General features: G+C 35.8%; 2 protein-coding genes across 5 annotated transcripts; both read right to left on the bottom strand.

The window, feature by feature from the left end:
- Positions 1–33: 33 nt before the first annotated feature.
- CLEC2A (C-type lectin domain family 2 member A) lies at positions 34–14,017 on the bottom strand. Its single transcript, XM_004779720.3, has 5 exons — positions 13,321–14,017; positions 8,304–8,384; positions 4,544–4,707; positions 2,773–2,876; positions 34–740 (listed from the first exon to the last, which is right to left on the bottom strand). The coding sequence occupies exons 1-5, from the start codon at positions 13,373–13,375 to the stop codon at positions 632–634; spliced, it is 513 nt and encodes a 170-aa protein (XP_004779777.1). The 5' UTR covers positions 13,376–14,017; the 3' UTR covers positions 34–631.
- Positions 14,018–15,493: 1,476 nt separating this feature from the next.
- LOC101684915 (C-type lectin domain family 2 member F-like) lies at positions 15,494–26,305 on the bottom strand. 4 transcript variants are annotated; one of them, XR_006604604.1, is made up of 7 exons: positions 26,225–26,301; positions 24,157–24,244; positions 23,642–23,774; positions 23,311–23,403; positions 18,663–19,247; positions 18,162–18,268; positions 15,758–15,857 (listed from the first exon to the last, which is right to left on the bottom strand). XR_006604604.1 is itself a non-coding variant. In XM_004779722.3 (6 exons), exons 2-6 carry the CDS (start codon positions 23,989–23,991, stop codon positions 15,743–15,745), a joined length of 570 nt encoding a protein of 189 aa, XP_004779779.1. In that variant the 5' UTR covers positions 23,992–24,244; positions 26,225–26,295; the 3' UTR covers positions 15,494–15,742. The 4 variants fall into 4 exon arrangements, 3 of the variants coding, with proteins under 3 accessions (XP_004779779.1, XP_044928807.1, XP_044928806.1); XM_004779722.3 differs by lacking the exon at positions 23,642–23,774 and having other exon boundaries at positions 15,494–15,857; positions 19,060–19,247; positions 23,925–24,244; positions 26,225–26,295; XM_045072872.1 differs by lacking the exons at positions 23,642–23,774; positions 24,157–24,244 and having other exon boundaries at positions 15,495–15,857; positions 19,060–19,247; positions 26,225–26,305.
- Between the last annotated feature and the right edge of the window lie 188 nt (positions 26,306–26,493).

Below are 26,493 nucleotides of genomic sequence, written 5' to 3'. Positions count from 1 at the left end.
CCCATACAAATTTTAAGATTCTTGGTTCTAATTCTGTGAAATATGCCATTGGTATTTTGATGAAGATTGCATTGAATCTGTAGATTGCTTTGAGTGAGCTTTATAATTTAATATATAATTCTGATCATTTATCAGTGATTTTTACTGATAGAGTTAGGATCCTTATGGGTGGGTTTTTCCTTATTTTTATGTCATTGAAGTGAATGTCTTTTCATAGGTTATTCTCTTGTAGCATTTCTTTTCGCCAAAGTTATTATTGTTAGTATTTTATAATATTTACACATTTGGAACACATATATTTCTCTAACTCTTAAGCTAAGTAAATGTTGGCTGGTCTATCAACATAGATCTCTTTAAATTTGCTTAAAATCATTATTGCAGTTGCAGGTCATCTAATTATTTGTCATTACTTTATTTGCTTCTCTTTAGTAGAAGTTTCCTGATTTGTGCTTATAATGGGCAGTTGTGTGTCTTGATTTGATGAGGTTCTTTCATTCAACAGTTTTTAATTCCTTTGTTTAAAATCTGCAAAATTCAGTATTCAACAGCATAACTAGTGAGAACTATTACCTACCTAGGCCTTTTCTTTATCTCTGAAGTGTGATAGTCATTTTCCAGTTTTTTTGCTCAATTAAAATTGAGGTTTGCTGCAAATCCACTTAATATCAATAAATCCCCTAGAACTATGGACTCCATCAGCATTCAGAAAAGCAAAGGATCCATTCCCACTAATTTCAAACCTGAAAAGAACCATTAAAATTAGTTTGAGAACCACTTACAGCTGTACTCAAGAATAAAATTGAGATTCAAGTACTCTGAAACATTTTACACAAAACATTGAGCTCCATGGTCACTCATCACCATATGCTACACAAAAAAACATCTGGTACATCAAAGAAATGGAAGACTAAATGTAGGTATTTAATTATAATTCTTAGTATAAACTGTAACATTATTTAGAACAATAAATAGAAAGTCAGCTATAGGTATAGATGGACATGGATAAACCATGAATATGGATATAAGTCAATGTCTATATTTATTTATCTATCTATATCTATTTTCATCCATCTATCAGGAGAGACTGTGTTTGCTAAATTGAAAGAGCTCTGGAGTTTCTTTAAAGCAGTTTTCTGGCATATTTTCAGCCAATGCTCCTTTCTGGAAGTAAGAAATAAGATTTATATTCATTTGATGCATTTGAAAAATGTACTGAGATAGAAATCGAAGAGACTAATCGCTATATTAATTTTATGGATTTGCTGTTTATGGAGTTTTTCCTTTTTTCATAGTAAGTGTAATTTATCTTATCTCACATATTTTAATATTTTTTAATTGGTTCCCACTGTTTATCTAGCAGTTGATGAAATATTAAGGCAGGAGTATGTGGATAGAAAAGAAAAGTCACACAGGTTTATTTTCAGTTATAATAGTATGCAAGTGAGAAAACAACATTACTCAGTAACAGTTAAATAAATAAATAATATGGTTTACAATGGACTTATGGAAAGTTAAAGACAACAATGTGGTCACTTTTTAAAACAGAGATCTTGTGGCATGGATTGCATGGAGCACTGGGTGTTATAGGCATACAATGAATCATGGAACACTAACTACATCAAAAACTAATGATACACTTATTTGTGGAGCATAACAAATAGCATGGAGGACATGGGGAGTTAGAGAGGAGAAGGGAGTTGGGGTAAATTGAAAGGGGAGGTAAATCATGAGAGACTATGGACCCTGAAAAACAATCTGAGGGGTTTGAAGTGGCGGGGGTGTGGGAGGTTGGGGTACCAGGTGGTGGGTATTATAGAAGGCACGGATTGCATGGAGCACTGGGTGTGGTGAAAAAATACTGAATACTGTTATGCTGAAAATAAATTAATTAAGTAAAAAAATCCTAATGATATAATGTATGGTGCCTAGCATAACACAATAAAAAAAGAAGAGATCCTGTATAAATAAACTCGTTTAATAAAGGTGCGTGTAGGGGCAACTGGGTAGCTCAGTTGCTTAAACATCTGCTTTCATCTCAGGTCATGATCCCAGGGTCCTGGGATCAAGCCCTACATTTCGCTCTCTGCTCCATGGGGAGCCTGCTTCTCCCTCTCCCTCTGCTACTTCCCTTGCTTTTACTTTTTCTCTGTCAAATAAACGAATAAATAAGATACTTGCACTTTCTCTAAAAAAAGAAAATGCAAGTAATACATGTGGTTTGGCTTGAAATTTGAAAAAAAAATTTGAATTTGAATTAGCGAAAGAAGTGTTTATTAGCAAGACTTTGGCAATAAAAATAAAATGAGATAGAGAGGAGAAGGGAGTTGGGGGAAATTGGAAGGGGAGGTGAACCATGCGAGACTATGGACTCTGAAAAAATGATCTGAGGGTTTTGAAGGGGTGGGGAGTGGGAGGTCGGGGTACCAGGTGGTGGGTACTATAGAGGGCACGGATTGCATGGAGCACTTGGTGTGGTGCAAAAAATAATGAATACTGTTATGCTGAAAATAAATAAAAAATAAATTTAAAAAAATGAAATAAGAAACAAAAATAAAACAGAAGAAAAATTTCACTGTGTATCACTTAAAGTAGAAGGAAGATAGGTTGCTCTAAGGTATGTTTCGATGTGAAAGGGCACATGTCTCAGGGTGAAGACTAAGAAAGGTAATTGCACATAGATAATAGAAAAATTTCTTTATAATAATGCACTTAAAATTATTTAAAATGTTTGCATACCAGAATAAAACCTTTCCTACTAAAATTGAAACTCACCAAGGGTTGAATATGGTACCATTTGTCCATTTCCAAGATTCTCCTTGTTTTCTGTTCAATCCAATCCAGTGCATAAAAGTTCCTGCATGTCTCCTCAAAAACTCCTTTCACAAAAATCAAGGTATTATCCATTACATAATATTTTAGATCACATTGCTGAACACACTTCTCATCCCAACCTTCCTATCCTTATGATTTACATCCTAATCTGCATGACCTAATGCTTCTTCAGCAACAGGTAGGGATATCAGGTTAGTTTATCAGAAAGATTTTCACTTTGCTCTTTCACTTCTTAAAAATCTGTAAGCAATAGAGTGACTTTCATCAAGTCATTGCAATTTTCTGAACTGCACTGTCTCAAATTATCTTTAGGGGTAATTTCTATCTCTCAAATGAGAAACTGATGAGGAAAACGTATTTGAATTAATTTCCTCCAAACTGGGCCAACAGTATGTTTTAGTCACAGAGTGAATGACGGAGACTATAAACTGATAAGATGTTTGTGTGTGTTTGGATGACAAAATCAGGAGCTGAGCATTTTCTCTAGGAACTGATACAGAACGTTTGTAAGAGTGACAGAGAACTAATGTTTCCATTTTGTTTTGTGAACAGGTCCTCTCTCAAAAGTCACAGAGGAGGTATTTCAGGGGGAAAGTGTTTAATAGAAAGTATAACGACTGCTAAAAATAGGAAAATTCAGTCATAAACTACATTTGATCCTTGAACAATGCTGCCATGCAGTTGAAAACCTAAGCATAACTCTTGATTCCCCCCCAATTCAACTACTAATAGCTTACTATTGACACAAAGCATTATTGCTAAGATAAGCAATTAACCCATATTTTGTATGCTATATATATTATATACTGCTTTCTTACAATAAAGTAGTAAACTAGAAAAAACAAAATGTTGTTCAGAAAATCACAAGGAAGAGAAAATACACTTACAGTGCTGTACTGTTTGCTGAAAATAATCTGCATTTAAGTGGACCTGTACAGTTCAAGCCTGTATTGTTCAAGGATCACCTAACTGTCCTTTGAGGAGATACCAAAATAAGAATGTTATTGCTTCTTTAGGTTTTCTCATATAATCAGAAAACAAACTAACTTCTGGATGATTATGATTTATTGCAATAAAAATATATTGAATGATAGATTTCATTTCTCTTCTCTTGGCTCCTTGCTATATAGAGTTTAGTCAGCTCTCTTTATAAAGAAACATATTCTCTCATCCAGTGTTCCTAGAGCCCAAGTCCCTCTTCTTCGTGTTTTTTCACTTCTGTCCATGGTCTTATGTTCTTCAAACTGCTATTTCCCTCAGATCCTCAGCCTAAATTCTAAGAGCCATATCTATTTTTTGGTTTTAATTTTTCCAGGCCATTCTTGGCAGAATAAAAATTTAAAGGTATTAAAAACTACCCATTTAATAATTTAAGAACATCAAATAAAGTCAGTTAGCTATATAAACAGCATGCATTATTATTAATGACATAACATCACCAGCTAATTTGACTAAGTTCAAATCCCAGTTCAACAAGTTCTGGCTGTGAGACAATGGCTATGTTACATTATATCTCTGTGCCTAACTGTCTTCAGCTATAAAATTCAGGTATTTTCATATGTACTTCATAGGCACTGGTTAGTTTACATGAGTTTTATAGTTACACTTAGAACACTGTCTGACATATATTTTCATATTCACTTTTACCATTTTTATTCTCTTTGTACAAACTTAAGCTCTGAAATGGTTAAGAACTTTCCCCTTTTCTTACCATATCCTCTTGTGTATCAATATGAGCAAGTTCTGATCCCTGTGAAAGGCAAAATTGTTCACTGGCTGTCCAATTTTTGGTATCACTGGAAAAATAGAAACACTTCCTTCTTACTCCAATCCATTCACCTGAACACTCCACAGTTTTGGGACATTTGAAAAATACTGGAAATATTGAAAAAAGAAAGAAATTATCAGATTAAAAAGTAAGTTAAAGAGTATAGCCAAACTATGGAAAGAACCTAGATGTCCATCAACAGATGAATGGATCAAGAAGATGTGGTATATATACACAATGGAATACTATGCAGCCATCAAAAGAAATGAAATCTTGCCATTTGCAACAACATGGATGGAACTAGAGCGTATCATGCTTAGCGAAATAAGTCAAACAGAGAAAGACAACTATCATATGATCTCCCTGATATGAGGAAGTGGTGATGCAACACGGAGGCTTAAGTGGGTAGAAGAAGAATAAATGAAACAAGATGGGATTGGGAGGGAGACAAACCATAAGTGACTCTTAATCTCACAAAACAAACTGAGGGTTGCCGGGGGGAGGGGGTTTGGGAGAAGGGGGTGGGATTATGGACATTGGGGAGGGTATGTGATTTGGTGAGTGCTGTGAAGTGTGTAAACCTGGTGATTCACAGACCTGTACCCCTGGGGATAAAAATATATGTTTATAAAAAATTAAAAAAAATAAAAATTAAAAAAAATTAAAAAAAAAAAAGAGTATTTCTTTCATTCTGATGAATCAGGTTTATTTTTACTCCTGTGGTTTGCAGTCTGTAAAATTAACTTCACTCATAGGATGATGGACAAATTCAGTTCAGCTGTCTGTAAGGAAAACCACTTAATGGTTGGGCAGTCCATAGTTTATCCAATTTCCCTGGCTTCTACTTTGAAGAATGGAACTACTGGCCTCTCATAGTCTATACTGACATCCTCCCAAAAACAATGTATAAAATTTAACAACTGACAAAAGTCCTAGAGACATAAATACAAATTAGGCCTCACAGACTAGGGTAAGAAAGCTCACCTTTACCTTGAGAAATAAAATGCTTATAGACAAGAAAGGTCATCCAAGATAGGGAAGTAAAACTCACTGTACATGACAACAAATCATTGTAATATGAGTTAGTAAAACATTTGTTCTACTTCACCAATATTCAGTGCCAAAGAAGCTGGAATCATGAGGAACTGATTTCTGCATAGAGTGTTTTGAAAATTTTCTTTTTCAAGGTTTTATTAGGTGTTGAGTAATCAGAATAAGATAAAGTCCTTACCCTCCAAGTGTTTGAACAAGGTAATGTAACTAGCAAAGAACCAAGTAAATGTTCAACTGTCAGGTCAACTCCAAAGCCTTTCTCCTCATTTGCCATGATGTAATATACATAACGTTTTATTTATTTAATTTAATATATATATATATATATATATATATATATTTATATATACTTAAATATATATAAATATTTGAAAGCAGATCCAGGCTACCATACCTAGGTAATGAAATATATTGTGTTTCAATTTTTTAAATTAATTAATGAATGAATCTAAAGGTTTCTTATAGAAACACTTCTTTATAAATATTTAAACTCTGGGGCACCTGCTGGCTCAGTTCAAAAGTGCTTGGGACTCTTGATCTCTGAGTCATGAGTTCCCACCCCACGTGGGGTATAGAGGTCACTAAAATAATAATAATACTAATAATATAATTATTTAACTACTAGATATTTAAATATCAATAACATTGAGCTCCAAGGATGCTATAATGACAGAAAAAGCTATATGCAAGAACAGTACTGGTACTCTGTGAATGACAAAGAAAATAAAAATCAAGAGTGCTAAATGTTATTTTAATGTAAGTGCCAACTTAAGTGTTATATTAAGTGAAACATGCATATGGAAAATAAAATTCTGAGACTATTACATGGATCAGGAATTTAAAAACCCATCTTTGAATTATTTTCACAAAATGAGCCATTAATGTCCAGAAGAAAATTAGTATCTTCATTTTTACATATCTACTCCAATAGACAAAATCACCACAAATCACTTGTGCCTTTATTTCATTTTTTTTCTTTTAAAATAATACATATATCATGGAACAACTATTAGTAATATAACTTAATCTTAATCCAAGAGAAATAAGAGCAAAGAGATACTGCAGCTATATAGGCTTTATTGCAAGGTGGTTAAAATACGAGGAATTAGATCCAGCCAAACAAGAAGAGTCTCAATTCTGGCTCTGGAATTTGTTATTTGTGAGAGGTAACTTACTCACTCTGGCTTCTATTTCTTTGCCTGTAAATGGATTTCATAATTATAGTTGTTCTTGTTTTTGTGAGAATTAAATATAATAAATATAGTATAATTAGCATTGGTTCTTCAACTGTTGCAAAGTATGCTCCATTAAAAAACATAACTAATGCTGTTGTTATCTGGTGGTCACTTTAGAATTTATTATTACTATACTTAAAGATTAAGAACGTCTATAAATTTGGGAACATAACTGTAATGTGAGATTTAGGATATTTAGTTTTTGTTTTTTGTTAAGCGATCTCTACACCCAATGTGAGGTTCAAACTCATGACTCAGAGATCAAGTTGCTTGCTCTACTGACTAAGCCACCAGTGCTAGTTTTTAATTTTCTTTTTAAATTGAAGCATAAATATATTAATTTCAGGTATGCAACATAGTGATTTGTCAATTTTATATATTACAAAATGCTCACCGTGATAAATATAGTTACCATATGTCACCTTACAAAGTTATTATATTCTTGACTATATTCCTGATGCTGAATTTTTAATCTCTGTAACTTATCTATTTTATAACTAGAAATTTGTACCTCTTAATGCCTTTCACCTATTTTGCTCATTCCCTAAACCCCCTCCCTCTGGAAACCACCAGTTTGTTCTCTGTATTTTTGAGTCTGAGTCTGTTTTTTGTTTATTTTATTTTACTTGTTAGATTCTACATATAATTGAAGTAATATGGCATATTTCTTTGTCTTGCTTCACCTCACACAATACCCTTAGCTCTATCCATGTTGTCACAATGGCAAGATTTCATTCTTTTAATGTCTGAATAATATTCCATTATGTTTATATATCATGTCTTCTTTATGTATTCATTTACAAATGATATATCCAATAAGGAGTTAATATCCAAAATATACAAATAACTCATAACACAAAACCCCAAATAATCCAATTAAAAAATGAAGAGAGGACCTGAATAGATATTTTTCCAAAGAAGACATGCAGATGGCTAACAGACAATAAAAGAATGCTCAACATCGCTAATCATTAGGGAAACTCAAATCAAAACCATAATGAAATATCACCTCATCCCAGTCAGAATGGCTGGTATCAAGAGAAGACCCAAGAGCATTTTTGAGAGGGGTGCCTGGGTGGCTTAGTCAGTAAAGCCTCTGCCTTCAGCTCAGGTCATGATCCTGGGGTCCTCATCCTCTCTCTCTGCCACGCCCTCTACTTGTGTTCTCTCTCTCTTTCTCTCTCTCTTTCTCTCTCTCTCCCTCTGTCAAACAAATAAATAAAATCTTTTAAAAAAGAGTATTTTTGAGAGAGACAAGGAGTATGGTAAAACCTGCCAAACTAGTAGGAACCTGAGAATTTGTCTCTATAAGAGCTTTTTGTTACTTCAGAATTGAGAGATCTAGGATTAGTTTTGAAGGATTGACCCTAATGGGCACAAAGAATCATAGAAAGTTTATGAGCTCAGCCACTCACCTGCTATCACAAGAATGACCACTATGAGAAGTATGATGCACATACAAAGGTATAACATCCAGCATTTTTCCAACTTGCAAACTGAAAAATAAATAAATATCTACTGTAAAATTTGCAGAGAAACCCTGCCTGAATATTTTCATTTATTCTCCTTCATAATAATCAATTTTAAATATCTCATTAAAAGCATCTATATTGGGTGCCTGGATGGCTCAGTGGGTTAAGCCTCTGCCTTTGGCTCAGGTCATGATCTCAGGGTCCTGGGATCAAGGCCTGCATCGGGCTCTCTGCTCATCGAGGAGCCTGCTTCCCCCTCTCTCTCTGTCTGCCTCTCTGCCTACTTGTGATCTCTCTCTCTCTGTAAAATAAATAAAATCTTAAAAAAAAAAAAAGAGTTTTAAAAAAAGCATCTATATCATAAAGTAATAAAGGATACAATGGCCTTATAAAATGCAAAGATGGAAAGTACCAATGACCACTGTAGCTGTTCAGAGGAGGAATGGTGGAAAAGATCACTTAGACTGGTTGAAAGGAGGGAGGAAAGGCAAGGTTATCTCAAAGGTAGAAATAGTGTGAATGGTGGATTGTAGTCAAGAAAGTATAACATTCAACAAAAGGGTTATGATCAGACAAATGGCTATGAAAGATACACAAATCAACAAAATCAAAGATGGGGAGAAAGTAAAGTCATAAGGTCATTTGACAGAAGAAACATGTAAGATAAATCATTTTCTTTATTCTTAAGCAATAGCGGGAAATTTAATGCATTTAAACAAGAAATGCCAAGATAAAAGCAGTAATTTGTGGTAAGCAGAATGAATTAGAGAGGGGATTTGGCACTCATGGAAATGTTATGAGGTGAAGAAAAAGAAAAACAGTAATAATTTTAGGGCTGCCTGGGTGGCTCAGTGGCTTAAGCCTCTGCTTTTGGCTCAGCTCATGATCTTAAGGTCCTGGGATCAAGCCTGGTGTCTGGCTCTCTGCTCAGCAGGGAGCCTGCCTCCTTCCCTCCCCTCTGCACCCCCTTCCCCGCTTGCCTCTCCACTTGTGATCTCTGTCTGTCAAATAAATAATAAAATCTTTAAAAATTAATAATTTTAGCAGTGATTAAGATCTTTTTGTTTGACAAATTATTGGCAGATGCAGAAGGAATGTTTTCCATCCACACATTTAAATGTCAGAAGAAAGGACTTGGGGAGGCAGAAAGATGGCAGAGTAGAAAGACCCAAGTGTCCTCTCATCCCATGAACACAATCAAAGAACTATCAAATTATCTTAAATACCCTATAAGTCTACCTGAAGACTGACAGAACAAACTTGTAGAGAGCAAAATGAAGTCTCTCATGTTAAGCAGATGATGACCTATGACAACCTGTGACACAAGTACTTAAAGGTACAGCATCTATGAGGGGCGCCTGGGTGGCTCAGTGGGTTAAAGCCTCTGCCTTCGGCTCAGGCCATGATCCCAGGGTCCTGGGATCGAGCCCTGCATCGGGCTCTCTACTCAGCAAGAAGTCTGCTTCCACCCTCTCTCTGCCTGCCTCTCTGCCTACTTGTGATCTCTGTCAAATAAATAAATAAAACCTTAAGAAAAAAAAAAAAGGTGCAACATCTATGAGATATCACTGGGACCAGCATCAATAGACAGTCCAGAATTGATAAGAAACAGGTCTGCGGAGGCCTAAGACCAATTAAATCCGCTTAAAAAGGAGAGAATTTTTGCAGCACACTGTCAGACTCAGCAGACATGACTTCTCCATGTGACCACTTAAAAAGGCAACTTCAGCTGCTGAAGGCTCCACCTGACTGATCTCAACGAAGTGAGATTCTTCCCTGCTTGAACATAAAAAGCAGTAAGTGCCAAGAGTTGACTCAAACCAGATAAGTCTCATCTCAACCTGTGCACCCATAGACGGACATTGTGTTCAGTTTATTAACTTCCTATACCCTTTCATTATATTGTTTTTTGTCTGGTTTATCCTATGTTCTGCTCTGTGTGCTGTATAAGGAGGCAAGTTTAATCACACAGTGAAATGTCATTGAATTTGAAATCCTGAACCTGCTTTATAATTGTGATTAGCTTTGCTTTATGATTGAATAAAGTCGACATTGTGGAAAGACACAACTCATGTGTGCACCTGCATGCCGTGCTCATGACAAAACTCCGTAACTAAAAGGACAGAGGATGTCACATCGAAGAAGGTCAGATATGTGTTTTAGAGGAGAAATAGATCATGGGTGCCATGAAGGGGAGAGAGATGTGGTTGTAGAGAAGGACAAGAGAGAGAGGAGCACACAGGGGATTGCATAAGAACATTTCCCCAAAGACACTGGCTTGCAAAATCAGAGAGGCTGAATTTTACGAATTCTTGCAATGAGCGGAGCTTAAAGCCTGGAGTTTTAAAGGTCCGCTGGCTTGGCTGGAATACAGCCCAGGGTACTGTGCTGCTCCTGAAGAGGAGGCAGGCAAACAATCTGGGGGCAGACAGCATGGAAACTATGATCTCAAGAATTCCAGGGGCACACAAAGGGAAGATTATTCACACTTCTTGGAACTCATCCCTGAGAGGCAACATTCATGAGAATGCATCTCCCGGAACAAAGGAGCTGGCTGTTGCCAGTTACCTACCCACACCTTAGTATAAACTCAGTGGTGTGTAAACAATGAATCTTGGAACACGAAAAAATAAAATTAAAAACAACAACAACAACAAAAAAAAACAAACCCCAAAACCCAGCACAGAGCCACCTATAAGAAGCAATGCAGTACCAACACTGGTTGCCTAACTTCCTTACACCAAGCTCCACACCCCTGCATTCTGATGGAACTGCCCTTTTCAGTCACACTTGCCTCAGTCCCAGTGCAGTGGGCGCTCCTCCAGAAGACCAGTGCAAAGCCCTGAGTACCCAGTATTTCCCAACAAGAGAGTTCTGCAGGGCTTTAGTTCCGGTGGAGTTGACAGCAGGTTTCATTTTACAAGCAAGCCAGAGCACATCTAGTTAAAACTCGCTGCATTTTGTATTTTTGTTTGATTCTACTTTCTGAGAAATTCATTTTGAGAGGGTCTATGAGTAGCAATTACGTTAAATTTTTACATCTGAAAAATTTCCCCCAACATCTGGTAAACTGAATTAAAAGCCTGAATTTAAGCATTTTCTCCTTTATCAATGTGAAGAATTTGTTCTATTCTCTTTATGCAGCTGCTGTTGCTGATGAGCGACCTGCCATTCGGAGAAGGATTTTCACTATCTCGAAGTTCATTTGGCTTGTGTGGTTTTGTGAGGCCTTTCAAGATTTTCTCTTTATTCTTGATGTTTTGAAATTTAGTATAAGTCATCAAATTATGAAAAATTTTTTTAACCTTTCTGCTCAGCATTGTGTATGCTTTTTCAAATTCTAGGCTCATATTTTTCTTCACTTATGATATTTTTTCTTCGGCTACTGCTAGTACATCCATCCCCTTACACTTCACTCTATCCAGGACTCCCTTATACACCACACCTCTAAACTTTTTAAAAACCTAATTTTTTTTATTTTTCAATGATATCAAAGAGACTTATTCAGTGGCATGAGGATACAAATTCTGATATGAAAAATCATTCTATTAATTCATCCTTGAACAAGTTCTTTAGTGTACAAAAAAATAACAGTCCACAGATATCTGCTTCCACCCTTAAAAAAAAAAAACAAAACCTAGAGAGGGTGCCTGGGTGGCTCAGTGGATTAAAGCCTCTGCCTTCAGCTCAGGTCATGATCCCACGGTCCTGGGATTGAGCCCCGCATCGGGCTCTCTGCTCACGCAGGGAGCCTGCTTCCTTCTCTCTCTCTGCCTGCCTCTCTGCCTACTTGTGGTCTCTGTCTGTCAAATAAATTAAAAAAAAAAAAAAAAACTAGGGAAAATGCAAAAGTGATGGAAAGACACACAGACTTGAGAAATTACAGGAAGCACTGCTAGAACCCCTTGTGGAGATCCAAGGCTACTCTATGTGCGTGTGCGTGTGTGTGTGTGCATGAATGGTGAGTGAGTGGTAAGGCTCCAGGCTTGCAGTTGGGAGATGCAGCAGTGTAAGCAGACAAAATACAAAATGCATTTGAGGAAACTGTTTGCTTTTTGCTTTTGCTTTCTTCCATCTGGCCTTTGGACAATTATTGCATGTTCTACAACCCAAAAGCCACCTAGGCCTCCTGAGTGTATGTGATGAGTACTCAAAATCCATGATGGAGAGAAAGACTGAATTTATTTTATTGTGGTAAAAAAAAACCAATAAAATATTTTATAAAAAATTAAATAAAAATAAACAAAATAAATTTAGCACTTGAACCACTCCTAAGTGAATAACCATGGCATTACATATATTTACTAAAGAAACAGTCTTCTAATTAAAATTTCTCAAAATTGAAACTGTCTTGTAAAACAGAGATATTATCATTAAAAATATTCTAGTATAGAAATTTCTGCTAGACTCAATCTTTACAGTTCTTCAAAAGCCCCTTTCAGCCTCTTTATCTTCAAGCCACTTCCAGATTTTCTCTATGTCTATTTCCTATAATATCAAGATGATGCTGGGGAAACAACAAAAGACACTGGACACCTAATGATTCTGAAAGTCAAGTTGACCCAAACACAAACATTTAGAAACATCTTCATTCACTTCAGCAGGATATTAGCTATTTCTATCCATCCTTGGTCTGTGCTGGTTGAGACAGAGAAAGCAATCTTGGTTACAGGATTGGGTAAAACTGTGGTAAATAAGTTCTCTTTGCTGTAAAAGTACATTTAAAAATTTATTGGGGTGTAATGCACACACCATAAAATTCACCCCGAATATCTTCATACATACAAGCTTATACTCTCACAGAAACAAAATCCCATACCTTCTCCTAAATTTTGCATTGTTTTACAGAAGTGCTTTCTCTGCCTCATAAACTTTAGTAGTTTTCCTCCTTATGAGGTCAGCATTATTAGGCTTTCCTGTATTTGGCTTGTTTTTTTCTCCCTCACCCAAAAGAACTTACTTGTCCTGGGTTTCCAGTTATCATGCCTGCCATCATGCTGCTCTGGGGTGACCATGGCAACTGTGGTGATTGATCCAAATCAAAGAAAATAACTAGAAGGACTTACAGACGTGGATCACAAAAAGCCGAGCAAGCTTTCTGTATAACAGGAGCAAAACAACTGACAATCAACACATTCATTTAATCCAAGGAGAAGCGGTGAGTAATCAGTCTTATCAGTTCAGATCGAGATAAAAGTGAACACATCATTAAAAATGGAAAATCATCCAAAAGCATGTTTGCATAAGAGTATCATAAAATTGGCAGAATATTTTTGTCCACAAATAATAAAAATGTCCTGTGTGCCATATTGTGTGGAACTCACAGAAAAAAATGTTCATCTTATTAAAACACTCCTTACTATTTCTTGGAATTATCTCACTTCTCATTTTTATAAAAAGTCAAATCATTAATAGTAATTACACACACACACACACACACACACATTATTCGTTCTGTATAGGTTCAAGTGCAGTTATTACATGATTTTGAGAAAGCTATTTAGCTCTGTTGCTCAGTTCTTCTGTAAAATTAAGAGTAAATTATACTTACCTATAGGAATGTTGCAATGGTCAAACGAGATACTACATGGAAAATACTTAGAATAATGATGCCTGGCATTTTTGTCAAGTGTATCTATTTCAATCATCTATCTATCATCCATCTATCATCTATTTATCTATCCACACACATATTATGGTACATCATCACTTTAAAATCTACTCATGAATTTTACAGCATACATATGAACAGAAATAGAGCTATATATTCCTTGAAGATCTCATGTATGAAGCTGTATTATGTTTTTAAAAATTTATATCTTTAAGTCATTCATTGGTTATATCAATGATTTACTTTAATGATGAGTCAACATTTCTCTCTGGATTTGCCACACAAATTTATGCAGTTATGACAACTTAATTCTATGTATACCTCAACTTTCTGTGCAGAGCTAGCCCTCTTTCATTTCTGTAAAATTGAGAAGTTTATATACAGAAGCTAGCAACCATTCCCTAAGTTTTATTTAATCATGCTAGGATGGTTGGTCCATGCTTTATGGACTTTGGGAAAGAGCCACTTTTGGAATCAGAAAGAACTGATTCTAATCTTGGGTCTAGAATTTCCTTTTTTATTTTTTTGGACTTCTGGAAAGTTACATTGAACTCACCTCATTGGATATTCTTTATTGGTGTTGTAGAAACACCTATATTCCCCATTCTGTTTGGAAGTCTGTTAAATGAGATGACAAAGTATACTGGACACAGAAAGGGCATAGAATGTATTCAGTGAACTTGAAGAACTTTTCTTCCCTTACATGCTCTTTTACAATCTTGCATACACATATATTAAAGCACTTCACATTTTGCATTGCAATTACTTTTTTTGCCCCAAGCCCAACAGGAGCAATCACGTAGTTTAGCAAAGCCTAAAATAATCTTCCATTTGCTCATTATTTAAGAAAAATTGAGATGAAATATTCTCAAAAGAGAATTATTGTGTTTGTAAATATAAAAAAATATAGACTGAAACATTAAGTACTAAAATGTGCACAGATTTTTAATGAGAACTAGATGTTGACCCTCACCCTTGGTCCCTTGGATTCCTATTCAAATGTGATCTGGGATCTAAATCCCACAGCTTTAGTGAAAGACCAGAGAAATCCCCATCATTTCTTCAAGTTACCAGGGCTTCTTTCCTCACATTCTGCTCCTTCTCTCAATACTTATGTTCTGCTCACCATGACTTACATCCCAAAGCCTGATTCTTTCAGTGGTTTCAGCAACAACAAATCCATGTAATGTAATTTTTCACCTTAGTAGCTTGAATAAAGATCTAGGAAACTGTGAAAGATTGTATAAATGTATTTTCAGGGTATTTGGTCTTTGACGGTGATAAAAGTAAAAGATCCTAATTAATCTCTGAGTACTTGTCCCATGGCCTTCCTTCCAAATTCTCAATGAGCTACATACCACTGAAGGCTGAGTGGAACACGCAGTACTCACCTCATGCTCCATCTCTCATCTCTTGCAGGCAGATTAAATTGAATTTCGGACAGAGCAATCTTTCACTCCTTCCTTTTTACCATCCAGTCTGTTCTACTGAGGCATGCTGTTCAATCAGTTGTGAACAAGACCACTGTTATACCCTCAGGCTTAGACACACCAATTTACGTGGCAAAGTGACATCATGTAAAAATTCAGTTTAGTTTCTTGACTTCTTAGATAAGTTAATTAAATGAAGATAGAAGTCATTTAAAATTTTATCAAGCAACTTAAAGAGTATGTTTGATGGGAAGGAAAATGTATCCGTATGAATTTATAACACATAAAAAGATAGTCTTTCTTTAATTATTTTATTTACTTTATTATGAAGGACCCTGTGTCTAAGGACAAAAGGATTCTCTGCTGCATATATATTTTATTGCATCATTGCAACTGGCACTGCTTATGCCATTCTTAAACATGAAGGCACATGTTCCACTTCCTTCAATATTAAACCTGGAACAAAATAAGGAGGTTAATTATTTACTGAGCCGCATGAAAAATAACTACGTACGGACAAAAATATGTAACTCTGGTGACCATGTTTCAAAATTTGCAACTAAAAAGGGGTAGAGGGAGTGAAATGAACTGTTTCTCTCCTCTTCAGCCTCCAAACTTCACTTTGGGATGGTGGTGTGGAAAGAAACTAACACCAAGGAACTTCACTGCAGTAACAACAAAAAATCCTGGAACTTGATGCCGTTTTACAGTGGAGTAGACATTGAAAATCACTTTGGGATGGATTAGATCCTTTCTTTTATACAAAAGAACAAAAATAAGTAAATATAGTGAACCATTTAAAGATCATATACAGGGCGCCTGGGTGGCTCAGTGGGTTAAGCCGCTGCCTTCAGCTCAGGTCATGATCTCAGGGTCCTGGGATCCAGTCCCGCATCGGGCTCTCTGCTCAGCGGGGAGCCTGCTTCCCTTCCTCTCTCTCTGCCTGTTTCTCTGCCTACTTGTGATCTCTCTCTGTCAAGTAAATAAATAAAATCTTAAAAAAATAAAATAAAATAAAGATCATATGCAGGTAGAGTGTAACTAAAATTTCATTGATTCCCACACCCCCTGTACACATTTACAAAACTGGTCAAAAGGCTGAAGTAGATGTTCCCTTGACTGTATTTTGAAACTATTAGCATAGTAATACTGAAATAGGTATTCACCTGATGAACTGTGAAACATGTAAATAATCACAAATAAAATATCTAGGAAGTGTTTTCTAAATTCTTACTTAAGGTCACATAATACATATACAATTGAAAGTTCAAAATGAGAAAAAGGGAATGTTGAGTTTTGGTGGATTTCTGGTTATATGGCAATTAAAATGTTTTAGCACCTCATTTTGGGGGAACTTTGTAGCACTGGTGTGCACTTTCCCAGCTTTTAGGATATCTTCAGAATTTATCCTATTTCCAAAATACATGTTCATTTCCATGCCTTCCCTAACGCTAACTGCGATGGGCTTACTTATGTCCCCCCAAAATTCAGATGTTTAAGATCTAACCTATAGTAGCTGAGAATATAACCATATTAAGAGATGAACTGTTTGAAGAGATGATTAAGTTAAAAAGAGATCTTTAGAGCCCTAATCCAATGATTAGGTGTCCTCATGAGAAAATATTTGAATAAGATAAGCATTTGCACAGAGGGAAGAACATGTGAAGACACAGAGGGAGAGGATGACCATTTACAAGCCAAAGAGAGGCCTCAGAGGAAATCAACCCTGCTGACATCTTGATCCGGGATTTCTAGTCTCTAGAACTGTTGTTCACACTGTCTAGTCTGTGATATTAGCAGCCTTAGCAAACTAATACACCATCTTTAACCAACTTCTAGTTTTTACTTCTTCATTTTTTAAGTAGGACTATATATAATATATAATATTATGTTAAACTGCCAATATTTTCTCTAAAGAAAATATCATTATATTAGGTTTGCTGGTCAGAAATTTTATGTCATAATTTTCTTACATTTTTCAAAGTTGGCTATATTATTATCCTCAAATCATTGTGTATTTTCACACAAAATTGGATATAAATACAATAATAGAAGTTTACTTTTAGAAAATCCTGCAATTTCTTTGTTGGGTCACCCCTCATATAATATCTAGCACAGAATTAGATGCTAAATAAATTGTAGCTGGGGGTCCCTTTACAGGGAACCTAATATTCTTTCTTTTCTTTTCTCCTCTCTGAAGTTGGAAAAAAAATCAAATGTTTCAAAAACGAAAACAGAGTTGAGAGGTATAATCAGCTCTTCAAGCTAGGAAACATTGAGAAGTTCAAAAAGTTCGAAAATTTTAAATAAAGATCATCTAGAGCATGCATTTTCTCTTTCTCACTCATTCCCTTCCATTTCAGTCCACCAGAGTGTGTGGTATGTAGACTTTAGTACATTCTCTCAGACTCCCTAGCAATGACAGTCCAAAGCAACAACAAACAAACAGATAGAGACAAACCCCAACTGGAAAGAAGCAAGGATCAAGCTAGTTAGATTTTTATATAGTCTTAGATAAAAAGAACACTTGTGGTACACATGTGGTATATACAGTCTAATTTACCATATAGAAGTAGATGTTGATATTTGATGCCAAACCCTCACTAAGGACTATATATTTGAAGATTCTCTTTGGCATCTATATACATTGATGGTCTTTTAGGGGAGATAATGTGGAGGAAACTATAAGGGTAGTTGATTATAGGCTTAGATTCCTTACCATGCTTAGCATATTTTATAATAAATGTTATTAAAGCTTACCAATTGTCGAATGCATCTCCATTTGCCCACACCCAGGGTGCGCTTGCATTTGGCTTCTTTAGTCCAATCCAATATGAAGACGGTTCCAGATAGGGCATCAAAGATTCCTTTAATGAAACACGGGGTGCTGTTTCATTAAACTTTTGAGAATGAGTTTTCTCATTCTCGCTACCTCCAGTGCTATGGTCCTTCCTTGGGCCCATTATATCTTGCAAGGGTTATTGCAATAACCTTGTAACATGGCACTCTACTTTTATATTTGCCACCCACTAGCTCATCACAGCAAAGATAATGATTTTTTTTTTAAACTTAAGTCAAATCATGTCTCACTTTAGTTCATAGTTCTGCAGTATTTCCCTATTTGACTTGGAGGAAAACCAAAGTATTTACTATAGCCTCCAAGTCCCTAATCACCCATATCTTTCACTCACTCCCTCATTCTAGGCACATAGGCTGATTTTTTTTTTTTCTGTTCCTTGAATATTCCAGGCATATACCTACCATGAGGTCCATGTTCCAGATGTTTCTTCTTCTTGGGAAGCTGATTCCCCAGATATTTCTCTAATTCTTTTCCACCTGATAGTTTTGCTCAGTGTCATCTCAATAAGACTATCTTATATGCAACTTATTCATATTTATTTCATATCATACACACATATGTTATATACATAAATCATATATATGTTCATCAAAATTTACTAACTTCTCATATGCCATACAATTTACACATTCGTTTTGATTATTTTTCATTCCCTGTCTCTTCCTCTGGGATGTAAGCTCCAGAAAGGCAAAGATCTTCGTTTTGTTGTCTGATATATCATACCCTAGAAGGATACCTGTCATATAATAGCTACTCAATAAATTAGATGTGATGTATATTGCAAAGGAGAAATCTAACCACTTCATTCTTGGAGTTGAATATGGCCAGAGATCCACGATAGGCTATGCAGTTTGCTTGGCCATCTATCCAAGTTTTTTCATGTTCAGATTGAAAGAAGCAATTATTATTGACTTGGTTCCAGCCTTGTGGACATATAGTTTCATCCTCTGAGCATGTATTGTCTTTAAATATCCTTGGATTTTTAACTGAAATTAACACAGTGGTAGAAAAAAAAAATAAAGAAAGTGTAAGAGAAAGGAAGAGTCTTATCTTCAGTATAAAATATATATTTCAGATTGAGAAAATGTATTTTACTTCCATATTCAATTCAAATGATTGAACTTCAAATGTCAACTCAGAAAAAAAAATTAAGAACACAGCATGAAAGAAATCAACACTGAAAAATGCAGGTGTATGCGTATTTAATATAGCAACAGTAGACCAATAAACAAAACAATCTTCTCTAGCCAGTTTCCTCCCATTTTTTTATATTATTGGCATTTTCTCTATTTACCCATTTCCTTTCCTATAATTTACTAAGGTACCTGGGACATGTCTCACTGTAAATAAACCAACTATCTGTATCCATAACCTCAGAGGGTTGGCTTCCTATTGCTGGCTTAATTGAGACTAGATTGTCTTTCAAGAATAGATTTTCCTCAGAAGTTGAAGTTGTTCATTTGTTTTTAAACACAAAATAATTCAAGGAAAAAAAGCTTTGGAATTTACTACCTTTCTGCTATCCACTTTTTACTTTCCAGCTTACTGAAACTAGACAGATGAAGTTACTTATTAAGGTGTAGCCCTGAGAAAAACAAGGCTCACCAAAAGGACATCTCTTCACAGTTGAAATAAATGACTAGTTCATAGTCAAGCCTATGAATGAGAAAATCTTCAAATGATACAAGACACCAGTAGTATAGTTAGTAAAGTTTATACAGTAACAGTTTGTACAAGTTAGTACAAAATCAAATATTTGGTTCAGAACTTGGGTTACCAGAAAACCAACTTTTATCATTCATTCATTAATTCATTTGACAACTACCACTTGAGCTTCTATCATGGGCCAGACATTTCTGTAGGTCTAGAAATACAACAGTGTACATAAGATACAAAAAAAATCTTTGCTTTTATGGGACTTGCTTGTCTACTAAATTTTATAGTTTGTCATTAAGGGAAATTAGGATTATTGGTAGAAAGTTTTACAATTTTAATGCAGTAGCCAGGATAGAATCAACCAGAGGGTGATTTTACCAAAACTTGAGGGTGGTGAACTAGTGAGGAATATGCATATATCTGGGAAGATCTCCCTTAACAAAGAGAAGAAACAGTACAAAAGACCAAGATGAAGGCCTGGCTTGTTCACAAAATAGTGAGGATGCCTGCATGACTAAAGAAGACTGAGTGAAGGGACAAATGGTAGGAAATGAGATCACAGAAGTAATTGATGACTGGATGACCAGATCCAATAGAGCCTTGTAGACCATTGGCAAGATTTTGGCATTACTCCAAGTGAATGAATAACCATAGCAGCATTTGTTTTTGAAAAAATTTTTAAATGTATTCTAGAAGTGTACTGACCATCATGGTAGCCACTAGCTACACATTGCTATCGATATTTGAAATATGGCTTAGTCAACTCCAAATATCCTATAAGATACACAGTGAATATCAAAAACTTAGTACAAAAGTTTTAAAAATATCATTAATAATAAATTGATAGATGGTGAAATGATAATATATTGACTATACTGACATTAACCTAAAATTTTCAGGAGGCAATAACTAAGCAAAAGCATTTTTTTAATCAAAGAATTGCAGTTCAGGGTTTATAGATTTGAGTGGCAATCCAAATAGCATCCCTCTAGGGAGCAAAAGTCAGGAGTTTTTAAAGAAAAATAAAGGGAAGGTTTGTATATATTATGTATTACAAAGAATTTTGATCGGTGCTGATAGCAGAAAACTAATCTTGGGTAAGCATAATTGGTGGCTAAGGCTTTCATTAGTGTAGCAAATTCCAAGAGGTCTTGCAGAACCCTTGGAATATTTGGGGTTTGGCCTGGTTCAAAAGTTTTGGAGGATACGCGTAAGGCTTACCTCCTTAATGGCCTCCTGGATACATTTTAAAACACTTTGACGTAAATGACTCTATTTTATTTTCTCTTTCACACTGGGTTAAACAAAAAATACTATGAGAACTATTTTTTTTTCCTTTTTTTTTTTTTTTTAGGTTTTCAGTGTACCATCTAAAATATAAATGATATTTGTGGCTCATTTTTTTCACTGGACAACCTGCCCTAAGAGGTAAAGGGTAGAAGAAGGAAGAACATTTAGAAAAGAGGATGTTGGCTAGGTAGAGGGTGGTAACAGTAGAAGTGGTGAAAAGTACACAGATTCTATTTATATTTTGAAAGACCAGGAAGAATTTGCTGATTATGTGGAAAATAGGGGTATGAGGCAGGAAAAAGTGTCAAATATGACTATAAGGTTGGTTTAAAAATTGGAAAGACAAAGTTGCTGTTTCCTGAAATAAGATAGACCACAGATAACAAGGGTTTATGAGAGAAAGCCAGAATAAGATTTCAGCTTGGACAATGTTATGCTTGAGAAGTTTATTAGACAGTCCACTAGATGGATTAAAAATTTGGAATTCAGTTAAGAGACACAGATTGGAGACATGTATTTGGAGTTCACTGTAAGTGTGACAAAGATATAAGTAAGGTTCAGATTGCCAAGGGGGCAAGGGTAGGTAAAGAAGGGACCTGCCCAGGGACTGAGCCCCAGGGCACCTGAAAGTTAGTACATCACGGAGAAAAGAAAGAATAAGCAAAGGAAACCTGGAAGAACCAACAAGTTAGGTAGAAAGCAAACCATGGGAGAATGGTATCTTGGAAGCCAAACGAAGAAATTATTTCCAGAAAGAGATTGCTGAATACCGCAAAGAGGTCAAGTAAGATGAAAACTGAGAAAGGACTAAATTTAGCAACACAGAAGTTGCCAATGAACTTGAAAGACAAATTCTGTAGAAGAAAAAGGAAGTGGCGCCTGATCAGAGTAGATTGACAGAAAATAGGAAGATAGAAATTAGAAAAACTGAGCAAAAAAAATTTTTTTTCAAGGAGGTTGCTGTAACAGAAGAAAAAAGAAAGAAATTGATAGTGAAGAAAGAGTGAGGACTAATCAAAAATTTTTTTAAGGTAAGAGAGATATTACCATAATGTACTGCTGATGGGGATGTTTCAGCTGACTATGGAAAAACTATAATGTAGGAGAGAGAGAAAAATATTATTATAGTCACATAATTGATCAGGTAAGAGGCTATAGAAACTAGAGTAGAACATGAAAACTCTGTCTACAGTACCAAAATTCTAGACAGTGTATTACAGGTAAAGATAGAGTTAAGCAAGTAGGGGTGGTCACGACAGTATTTGGGAGTTTTTTAGTAATTGTTATAGTTTATGAGATAAAGTCGAAAGCAAATATAGACTTGAGACTGAAGCATTCTGAAGAAAAGAGGAAAACTATAACGTAATCATCTATGGGAGTAAGAGAGTTAATGCACTAAGGAACGGTAATACAATTGCTAGTCCCCACCCTACTTCTTTTTAATTCTATCACATTTACACCTGACATAATTCTCTGACATTCTCGTTCTTTCTTTCATCTAAGGCACTCTCTCATAAATGCCTACTTGAACTTAAGGTTCAGCACAAACACCTTTCCCTTCACAAAGTTTTGCTTGACTACCAAAAGCAGACTTATAATCCTCTTCCTCTTCATATTGAACATACTTCTATTTAGCAATTATTTTATTGTTACTATTTGCTTATGTGCCTGTTTCTTATCAAAGACTAATTCCTTTCAGGCCAAAATATCCCTCCCCCCTCCCCCTCCCTTTTTTTTTTCATTTTGGTAGCTTCATGATCTAATAGTATGCCCAAAGTTCAATAGGTATTAAAAGAATAATCTTTCTATGGGGCACCTGGCCGGCTCAGTTGGTAAAGCATGTGACTCTTAATCTCAAGGTTGTGAGTCCGAGCCCCAGATTGGGTGTAGAAATTACTTTAATAAATAAGCTTTAAAAAAGGATTACTCTTTCTAGAAGGCAAATCAAGTGACAAGTTTTAAAAAGCAATTAGGTGCTCTGGTTGGGAGAGTGCTTTCTGATTCTAATTATTCAATGTTAGGGAGGAACAGGCTAGTCATTGGTACGGGACTGAAGTAATGATAATACAATTAACATATTTTTAGCAGAAATTGTTTACTCACATTTTCTAGGAAATCCTAACATTGCCCAAAGAAGAAAAGCGATGCCTCCACATAGCATACTTGACATGACTAGCATTTTCTTCGTTACTACACCTAGGAAAGATGCATGTCATTGTTTACATTCTAGAGAAAAAACCAAACAGCAAGCAAACAGAAAACTCAAGTAAGATTTACCTATTTCTCTATCTTCTATAGGTGCTACTCTTCACAACACAGCGATTAGTATTGGGAACATGAGAAAGGGTACTCAGAGCTAACTTCTCAGCAGCCAGAGTTCAAAAGTGCTTTGGCTCCACTTTTTAGTGCCATTTCTGACAACTGTTTTACTTACTCAGTTTTCTTGCCTTGGGTCCAGAATAGAAAACCAAACTTCATCCTGGGACTTTTTTATTGCTGCCTCTTCCGAGGGGGAAAAATCTGGTGGAGAGGAGTGGATCCACCATTTCTTTGTAGTCTTGGTTTTACTGAGGAATACCGCTTTTATTTAGGGCAGATTATGGACAATTAAAAACAAAAGTGCTGAGTACACAAATTGGGGTCAAGGAAGGATGCTATGATAATCACCGGAGGCTCAGTTTCTGTACCCAAGGACAATCTCTGTGGCCCCCCATTACCTGGTCTCTTGACCTTCTGCTCGACAACCTCCATCCCATCCCTATTCTCAATCCCTTCACTCTCCATCTCCAAAGCTCATAGACAAGGCTCTTCTGTTATGAGGCTGGAACCGTAATGGCTTCCAGGCAGCACCAACGGCTACCCTTGTTCCAGCAGGGTGGGCTCCGCAGCCTAGGATTAGCTGGACCACAGAAAGGACTCCGAGAATTCAGTCTCTGATTGGTTCCTTACCTCCCACTTGCCAACTCCTCAAAGGGGAGCACGAAGAGGCCCATACTCCTCATTGTGGACACCTTGCTGTGTAACTTGAAACATGGAGCTAGTATAAAGAGTAGTATAAAGAAAGAAGAAAGTATAAAGAAAGCATAAAAGCTTTCCTAAATTTTCATACTTCTAAGTTTGAATGGGCTTCCAACATTTTATTTATTTATTTACTTATTTATTTTGTATTTGGAATGTCATGAAATACCTCAGAATCCCTTTTATGTAAAGATTATTCGTGGATATAACTTCTCTGGGACATCTCCATCCTTTTCATCACAACCCTATCCCTTATTTTTGTTGATGGTTTCCTTCAAAATTCCTTTGGCTGCATATCTAGAGTTCCTCCAAAAGTGGAAATATCAATATATTCATGATCAGCTATTTCTTTCTACTTGTCTATTTTCTCTCTGTCCTTTAAAGATTTTGTTTATTCACTTGAGAGAGAGAGACACAATGACAGAGATAGCATGAGCAGGGGGAGAGGCCGAGAGAGGAGTAGAAGTAAGGGCAGAAGCAGACTCCCTGCTGAGGTAGGAGCCCAATGTGGGGCTCCATCACAGGTCCCTGAGATCATGACCTAAGCAGAAGGCAGATACTTAACCATCTGAGCCATCCAGGGGCTCCTCTATTTGCCCATTTTCTATTTGACTTTGACTTTCAGCATTACCACTTTTTGTTTCTTTGCTGCATTAATCATTATTGAACAGTTCCCTCTTTTGATTACTTATTTTTGTAAAATATCATGCAAATTTATCATTGTGAGGTGAAGAAGTAATGTAACTTTATGCTTAATTGTCTATGTGCTAACTAAAGACAGATGCACATGAATCAATGATTGACAGACTTACAAGTAGATGACATGACTGGTCATTGATCATAATACATATCTGTTTTATACATAGTGACTTATAGACTGAAAATCTAGCAGAGAAGTTTGTACTTTATATAATTAAATAATACTGTAAATATAAATATGCATAAGTATACTGTAAAACTAAAATTTGAGACATGTAGCTGGAGCATGATGTCATTTAATTAATTGAATCAGGCAAATGAAATTTGTGCCATCAGATCATAAGAAATAATGCACAATCACCCCAACAAATACATACATTCTCTTGCAAAAGTACATATGAAATTAAAAATACACACATATACGTAAACATACATCATGTACACATATGTTATGGGCTGTCTGTGTCCTTACAAAATTCATATGTTGAAATGCCCAATGTAATGGTATGAGAAGATGAGATTTTTTTTTAAGATTTTATTTATTTATTTGACAGACAGAGATCACAAGTAGGCAGAGAGGCAGGCAGAGAGAGAGGGAGAAGCAGGTTCCCCACCAAGCAGAGAGCCCCATGCAGGATTTGATCCCAGGACCCTGAGATCATGACCTGAGCCGAAGGCAGAGCTTTAACCCTTTAAGCCCCTCAGGCGCCCCGAGAAGATGAGATCTTTGAGAGGTAATTGGGTTTAGGTGATATAATGGAGGTAGAGTTCCCATGATGGAGTGTGTGTGTGTGTGTGTGTGTGTGTGTGTGTGTGTGTATTTCTTACCCATGCTTATTTGTGTCTGCTCAATCTGATGATTAAGGTACATTGAGGATTCACTGCTGCAATGTAGACATTATGCTAAGGATTGGTGGGAATGTAAAATGGTGCAGCTACTGTGGAAAACACAATGTGGCTCTTCAAAAAATTGAACATTGTTGTATGATCATAATTCTATTTCTGGGTGTATACTCTCATAGAACCCAATTCAGGATTTTGAAGAGATACTTATAAACCTCATGTTCATAACAACACTATTCACAATAGCCAAGAGGTGAAAGCTTCCCAAGGATCCATCCATTGATGGATGAATGAAGAAAATGTGACCTATACCTACAATCAAATATTTCTCAGTTTTAAAAAGGCAGAAAATTCTGAAGATATAGATAGATCTTGATGACATAATGCTAAGTGAAATAAGCCAGTCACAACAAAACAAAACAAAACAAAACAAAAAACACTGCATGACTCCACTTACATGAGGGTCCTGACTAGTCAAATTCATAGAGACAAAAGTAGAATGATATTTGCCAGGTGATATTTGCCAGACACTGGGGGTAAGAGGAGTTGTGGTTTAAAGAACATTAAGTTTCAGTTTTGCAACTTGAGAAGAGTTCCAGAAACTAGTTGCACAACAATGTGAATGTACTTAACACTACTAAACTGTACACTTCCAAAATAGTTATGACAAGAAATTTTATATTATGTATATTTAGCCACATTTTTTAAAGAACTCTAGGCAATGAA

Source organism: Mustela putorius, unplaced genomic scaffold (assembly GCF_011764305.1).
Source record: "Mustela putorius furo isolate JIRA1106 unplaced genomic scaffold, ASM1176430v1.1 tig00537227_pilon_pilon_pilon, whole genome shotgun sequence".
Lineage (NCBI taxonomy): Eukaryota > Metazoa > Chordata > Mammalia > Carnivora > Mustelidae > Mustela > Mustela putorius.
The sequence above is the reverse complement of the archived record's forward strand: the minus strand, read 5'-3'. Positions and strand labels throughout refer to the sequence as shown.